At 39.5% G+C, this 7,897-nt stretch overlaps 1 protein-coding gene across 1 annotated transcript in view; it reads right to left on the reverse strand.

Moving 5' to 3' along the window:
• Window positions 1–3,113: 3,113 nt before the first annotated feature.
• The window catches only part of LOC113232082 (PH and SEC7 domain-containing protein 1), a 26,531-nt gene continuing 21,747 nt past the window's right edge, over window positions 3,114–7,897 (reverse strand). Inside the window, exons 13-16 of the mRNA XM_026466710.1 lie at window positions 7,271–7,397; window positions 6,047–6,148; window positions 5,028–5,295; window positions 3,114–3,275 (exon numbers count right to left, since the gene is read on the reverse strand). Coding sequence (XP_026322495.1) covers window positions 3,114–3,275; window positions 5,028–5,295; window positions 6,047–6,148; window positions 7,271–7,397 — 659 coding nt within the window. The remainder of the gene's footprint in view (window positions 3,276–5,027; window positions 5,296–6,046; window positions 6,149–7,270; window positions 7,398–7,897) is intronic.

A 7,897-nucleotide genomic window follows, 5' to 3' on the forward strand; every position in this document is an offset into this window, starting at 1 on the left:
ACCCATTTTCAGGCAATGACAGCTGACTGACAACTATTAATACCGTACTGGCGTTAACTACTAAAAAGCGACAAATTACAAAGCCCATTTAACCGATTAAGTTGAGTTTCAGCTATCTAAAAATTAGGGATATCTTCACCAAATCAATGTTTTCAATAATTCGATACAGGTAAATAAAGCATCGTCATTCAAACTTTGCCTCCTTGAATATGACTGATCGCCACAAGACCAACAAATATTCTTTAAATTCCGAACTAGACCTACTGTACATTCGAGATCCTATTGTGTACCGACCGACTACCGTTTACATGTAAAGATTTGACACTGTTTGATTCACAAACGTAATAAATAACTTCGCATATCAGTCTCAACTTTAAAATGTATTTACAGTTGTAGCTGTCGAAATAATACCGAAATGTTTGGAATATTGACATATCAACAGCTAGCTTAGCCAATTACTTAAATGTTATAGGCATATTTCAATATACATATAGTCCGTTTCAATCCATTATGCTCGAAAAGTAAACAAACAGGTCACTGACCCGACCATAGACAGTAGTAAATTCTTGTCCTTCGGAACAGGCAAATGAGACGGAATCCGAGACATGACGTTCCGAAATGTCACAGGGATCGTGTTATCTCTAGGTGTACGCGATATTTGAGACATAAGTTGACAAGTCCCATGTGCCTGTAATTTTACCAGCACCCTTACCCTTCGAAACCGGGACGCTGTAATATTCACATTACTGCTTGGCGGCAGAAATAGGGAAGGTTAGGAGTTAGTACACATGGGACACCCGAAGTGGCTCAGAGTTTTCCAGATCGACTGCGAATCGGATGCTGAGCGCGAACGTGCTAAGGCGTCTAATTGGCCATACTGCCAGATCTCTTGATTGTAATTTTTCTTCAATAGTATAAGAATAGACAGTTTAGTGATGGCCAAGTGTACTGCCAACTAAAAATGAATTAATTAATTGAATGAATAAATTTGTTTAATTGAATCAGTTCGAATTTTTTCTTTCTTCCCTTTCGCGATTTCGCTGCCGATTAAAAGAAATATGTTAAATATGAAAAAAAATGTGTTAAAACGGACTATAGTAACAGAAAGTTTTAGGTACTATTTTAATTATTTATAGAAGTATAACTGAGTGTTATAAAATTAAGAGTATAATATCTTTAATGATAGTACAATGGAATGATAAATGTTTTGGAGATTCCCCATATACAAATATTTGCCTAATTACAAGTATACTGCACATTCAGACTGCTGATGTTCCAGGTATATTAACATGTTCAAATTGAAGCAGTGACATCTGTCAATCATTGTATGTTACATAGTATCACCAAATAAAATATAGTATACTTAATGACTTAGGCCCATATTAATAAATCCATCTCAAGTGTTGATGGATATTACAATTTTAATCAACCGTCTTCATTAACAAATATCAATTGTGCTCCTATCCGTGATTACATTTGAAAGTATGTAAAATTACCAATTATTTATAAACAGCTCTGAGCAGTTTAGCTATGGCTCAAAATATTATATATTTAATAAATTATAATTGAAGCATTAGGAACAACAAGGACGTTCGAAACCCGAAGCCCGCTTAATGTTATTGCATCAAAACATGTAAAACACTGTCTAGTTATCTTGTGACAAAAACTCATTCCGATCTCCCTTCTAGATGGCGTAAGTTTCATTTATTTAGAAGGTGGAGCTCCGCCCTCGTAGCATGGATTATAAATGTGTGTATGAATTTCGGACATGTTTATATATACCACCTGCAGTTTATAAAAGCTTATTTAAATGTAAAAAACATGTCTGAAACGAGCGAATTCAAATTCAACATGGCGCATCTAGGAGGCCAGTGAGACCTGCTGAAGATGAATCAGTCGGTTCATTTCAATCCAACGTATTTAATGAAATGATTAAAAATACGTTTCAATTATTTTCAATGTAACTTTTAAGTAAGACTGATTCACAATTTATTTCCTTAAAAACCAATAATAAAATGAAACGCCCTATTAATTTACCGGTTTGGTGCAACAAGGGCGGATAACACAAGGGAAAAAAATAATTTCAAATGTTTCAATTGTTTTAATATAATAATAACACCTTTTAGCTAAATCATAGGACAAATAAATAATAAATTTTCTCGAATCATCTCACTTTTACGTGATACGCCCTTGTTACACCCACTGCTTCCATTAGTGTCTTGGTTACTTGAAATTGATGCCATCCAAGATCCCGATGATTGTAGTTTATTTCAGGTACATCTTGAGATCTTCGGATATTTATTAATACGGGCCTTATTAACTTCAGAATCGTGTTAAATAATGGTAAAGTTTTCAATTAATTAAATATTAGTTTCTTTACATTGTTCCGAATTAATAAATCAGTATTTTGTTATTTCAGTATTTTGCCATCAACGGGGTTTTAAAGCTCACAGTATTTTAAATGTAAAGGAAGATAATGATTTCTTAACATTACATTTTTGTCTTATCATAATTTAGTAAATTCAAAGTAGATTTCAACATTCTGTATTTTAAAATTTTATGGTTACATATACAATTTCTTGATTGTGTTTTTCAGTGTAACTGAAATTTAGAGACAAAATGTTTATCGCATACAGAACAATTTCATCGGTGTCTATATTCATTTAAAAACATTTGTACCGCTGACTACACTTTTTTGTATAACATGAAAACACAAGGGTACAAGGGTCGCGGACTCTGAACAACAACAGCAATATCATATTGCAAGGAAGACAGGACTAGATGAATCTATTAACGTTAAGTAGAGTCCATATATACCACCGCTACCTCCTATCGGGCCGAGCTGTCAGCTCCCGTATCGTTCGGCCTAACCTTACGGGTAAATACTACCGGGCGTCTCGCGGACCACTTAACACTACGGTAATAACGATGGTCGATTCGCTAAGGCTACGGTCTAAGCTACGGCCGGGCCGCTACTCGAGGCAGAAGAGCGCGCGGCAGGAGAGGCGCCGCCGCGGACTGGCGGGCAGCAGGGGCGCGCGGCAGGGCGGCGGGGAGGGAGGGCGGTAGGGTGGGGGTCACAGCACGCAGGCGGCGAACACCGCCATGGCGCGTCAGGGCGGCGCCGCGTGCCGCTCGGGCCGCTCGCCCCTCTCCCCCCTCTCGCCCCTCTCCGCGCGCTCGCCCCGCTCGGGCAGCGCGGGCGCGGCGTCGTCTGCGCCGGCGCCGCCCGCGCGGGCGCGCATCACGTACGCGTACGTCTTGTACCGCTTGATCTGCAACAGGCGCGCCGGTCAGTAAGAAACAACTATAGCTTGCGGTCATTGAGCCGACTTGTATACTGGTGTCTATATTGACATCGCTTCAATAACTTGACAGAAGCAAATAACTTTAAAGAAATGTGAAATTGAGGGATATCACTTCGTGAATTTTTGTGTTGTGAATATCACATTTTTATTATAATAATTATAATTTTCATCTCACCAGCTCGGAAAAGCTTTCTTTGTCATTGGAAATTTGCGAACAAAACAGGTTTTTCAAATTCGAACTTGACGGTGGACTGTGGTGCACCGAACTTTTTCTTTCGATTAAATAAAAGATAATGACACGTAACTACACGATTTGTCGTACATTATTTAGGTAATATAAATTCGTTGGCATCTTTTATTCTTATTATTGTTGACATTAAATTGACAACGATAACTAATTGTGTTTGTTATTTTAATTCGTCGCAGAACTAAAATAATCTCAATTAATCACACAAAATACAACTCGCAAAAGACAAATCGCGTAGTTGAACGTGACATTTTTTTTCATCAAAAGAAATAATTAGGTGCACCACAGTCTACCGTTAAGTTCGAATTTAAAATACCTTTTCTTCGCTAGCTTGTAGAAAATGCTTCTGCGCGCAGGTTAGAGTTTTGGCTTGGATACAAGTCCTTAGAGCCGTATCTTTGTTTAATTATCGGGATACTGTTTCAATTTCTCTTAAAGAACTTAGTTCACTTATTCGGTTTTTTTTTACATAGCCTTTTAAGCGGCGGGAGTCAATATTTATGTTTTCACTGTCACATAAATCACATTATAAAGTGACAGACACTTTGACTTCGTAGTTAGTGAAATTTTCAGGATAAACAAGTCTTTTGTAATTTGGTTTATTATAAGGAATGTAGTCATCACCATTTCTTTATTCGTTTTTTTGCATTGACTTACAAATAAATGGACGACGGGTCTAATACAAAAACCACGAAAAAAATGTCCCAAGTCAACCTATTCGAAATTTAAATTGTAATGTCATCGCAGTATCGCGCTGTCCGTAGAACAAATGAAGACTAAAGCGGAGTGTCGCGCTCTGTATACGATTTTAGCGCCTTACAAGTGCGGACACTTTTTAGCGCGGACCCGACGTCCATATAATTGTAAGTCAATGTTTTTTTGTTCATAATATACTTCAAATAAAAATAATCTTTGTAAAGACCGTAGTTGTATGTCCAAAAGTCGGTAATTTTTCTTACAATCTTTTAATGAGAAAGTAAGCCTTTCCGAGCTAGAGAGGTGAAAATAAGCATTGCTCAGGTCGACCCCTCCTGAATTGCCAAGTTTACAGGGGAGCGTTTTAAAGTTCTGGATTCACTGAAATGGGCATAACACGTGACTTTAGCATTTCTCAGTTTTATTCGGCAAAGCTACAAATCCTACATATCGTATAGGTGATCTACTAGATCTTAACTGCCTCCGTGGCCGAACGGTTATTACGCCGGACTGCCACGCAGAGGTCCCAGGTTCGATTCCCGGGCCGGGAGAAATATTTGTATGACCTACATTTATTTATCTCGCGAGTTTGGGTGTAATTTGTGTTTGTCTATGTGTGGGTCCATGGCACCAGCGACACAGGGTTTCCCTAGTGCGGGGCTATGTTGAGTGTGTGCGTTATTATTATTAACCATTTATTTATTGAACCAGATGAAACGCTCCCATGTAAACTTGGCAATCCAAACGCAGGAGGGGTCGAAGTGTCCGGGCCGCACCTCGTAGAGCAGGTAGTGGTCCTTGTCGCGCGCGTGCGGCGAGGCGTCGCGGGCGTGGCGCAGCGCCGCCAGCTCGTCCTCCAGCTGCGCGGCGCGCGCGTCGTGCGCCGCCAGCTGGTCGCGCATGGACAGGCGCGTGTGGCTGCACGGCAGCAGCGGCCGCTGGAACTTGCGCTGCGACCCCACGGCGCCGGCCAGCGGCGGCGCCGAGTACGCCGCGCACACGAAGTTTATGGTCTCCACCCACGAGCACAGCTCCTTCGAGTCGCTGCGGCGAGACAGAGCTTTTCCTACTCTCCACTTTGTACATTACTACCGCCTACAACTATGTTGAGGGCACGCGCTTGTAACCTTTTCAATCAAGACAAGGAAACGTACTGACATGTAAAGAGGCTGTATGGTGGCTGTTCCATTCGGCGGTGTGGGAAAAACGGCAAAACGTCTAGTTACAAAACAAACGGAATCACATTTCATAGGTAACTAAATGTGAAATAATGCAATTTTTCAATTTTCGTCCGTTATAACAAAGCTCAAGTTAAACTGGTCTCTTTAAAGTGAAACTATTGACGACTCCCGGCAATTGTTTCGGACTCGGGCTGGCCAATCGGAACGCAGTTGCCACTGCAACGATTTGGCAGGATAGTTTTCAAACAAATTAAATTACATTTCGTCTCTATTTCTGGTTATATACTCGATTTTACATCATGCGCCTGATGGTAACCAGCACTCTTATTCTTCAAAACTGGAACACAGTAACGCTGACATTACTGCTTGCCGGGAGAAATAGGTAAGATAGCAGTACTTCCCTAGACGAACTCTTTCACAAACTCGACTGCTAAGTGTATTGCATCACTTTGTTTGCTACAATCTTGTCGTCACGTCCCTGTGGAGAGCACCACCAATACGAGCGCCTGACTCCGAAGTTATTAAATTATTGTATTAAAAACATCAGTTTAAAAGAACCAAGAAGAACAGGCGTATATGAAAACAATAATGCAAGTGTAATATAAGTAATTTACCTAGTTTGGAATAAGTATTCCGCTTGGTCCGCAGTCTGCAATCTGAATACGTGTTGCTTTTTCGTGTAATCTGTAGCTTTCGTTGCTAACGCGTGGTGTATTCTGTAATATAATTGTAATTTAAAAAAGTCAAAGTCAAAGAATAACTTATTTCATAGGTAAAATAAATTTACACTTGAAAACGTCACATTTAAGATACTGCTCGTTTACTACGCTGACTTCCCTGAAAAGAACGAGCAAGAAACTCCATGGATTGCCCTTTTCAAATAAACTCAAATGCTATGGAATAATACTTTGAATCAAAGTTGTGTGGATTCTGGAGCCATGTCGTCTTTCCATACATGCATAAAGGGTCCACTGAAAACCAGCGCTGTGGCCCTGCCGCAGTATTAGCTGAGTTGGGTCCTTTTCAGAGCAATAATACACTTTTTTTTTTTTTTTTTTTTTTATACATGACAGGCAAATGACTCCACTCCACCTGAAGTTAAGTGGAAAGTGGTATCCAAACGCGAAGGAACCTAGTGCAGCGATGAAATCCTCATTGCACTAGCCACCTCCACCCTGCCTGCCTACAAAACTTTTAATACTAATCATTGACTTACAATTATACGGACGTCGGGTCCGCGCTAAAAAGTGTCCGCACTTGTAAGGCGCTGAAATCGTATACAGAGCGCCAAACTCCGTTTTAGTCTTCATTTGTTCTACTGACAGCGCGATACTGCGATGACATTACAATTTAAATTTCGAATAGGTTGACTTGGGACATTTTTTTCGTGGATTTTGTATTATACCCGTCGTCCATTTATTTGTAAGTCAATGATACTAATTATTAATATTGTACTCCACGTGTATTGTGCTGAATAAATTACATTTCTTTCTTTCTTTTTTTCCATACATATTTACCTAACACGTAGTCTTCAAAAAAAAAAAACGGCCAAAAAGATCGTGGAGTTACATCTATTTACCAAGTTTTACTGAAATCCTTCCCTGTGTGGCAGTTCCCGGGGCAGTATGACAATCGCCTAACGCTCAAAGGGATTCGTCTAAAAAACCGACAAACGGGTACTGACAATACGAATGCTCATATCGTAACGTCTTACGCTGAAATGATCCGGTCGATCGCCACCTTTAGAGACCGGACTAAGATGGTACGTCTTTATTCAGTTACGAGAAAAGCATCAGATACGGCAGTTAAGTGAGGAGGTTATATGGAGCTGTAAGTACCTGATTGCATTGTGCAGATTGTCAGACATTTGATTTCGCCGGAACCCGTGCTCGTCTTTGTGTAAATATAGGACCAGGTCTCTGAGCGTGCAGTAAAACATTTTCCATCCTCGCCGACCGAACGGTGCTGTGAACACGATGTCATGAATTATTTAATGAGGTACGACTACAAGTATTACTTAGAATTACATACACCGGCACTTAAGGGGACACTAGTAAACTCTCAAAGTAATGCAGTATTTGAAAAGTCCAGTCGGTTATTTTACTTTTTTATTTTAGGTGCAATTTCAAAATAAAGAATCATTCGACTGTAATTTTTTTATTCATGTGTGATTCCTGCTAATATAAGTTTGTCGAGTGGGTTCTTGTAAGTTTAGTTGAATAAGTTTTTGATAAATATACATAAAAATATACTTTTTTACTAGTTAGAAACATCGTTCACAAAAAGCCTTTCCGGTTTTAACCGTGGCGAAGGAGTTCAGATGAATTTCAGAAAAAATATAATAGCGAAAAAAATATACTGCCTTGTCATAAAATATAAAATAAAAAACAAGTTTCGTTTAATTTAGACTTTTTTCAATAAAGGTTGAGTAGGGCTGTAAAAAGTCGATGTTAAAATTCTCATTT

The sequence above is a fragment of the Hyposmocoma kahamanoa genome, unplaced genomic scaffold (assembly GCF_003589595.1).
Source record: "Hyposmocoma kahamanoa isolate Upper Pololo Valley unplaced genomic scaffold, ASM358959v1 66, whole genome shotgun sequence".
Lineage (NCBI taxonomy): Eukaryota > Metazoa > Arthropoda > Insecta > Lepidoptera > Cosmopterigidae > Hyposmocoma > Hyposmocoma kahamanoa.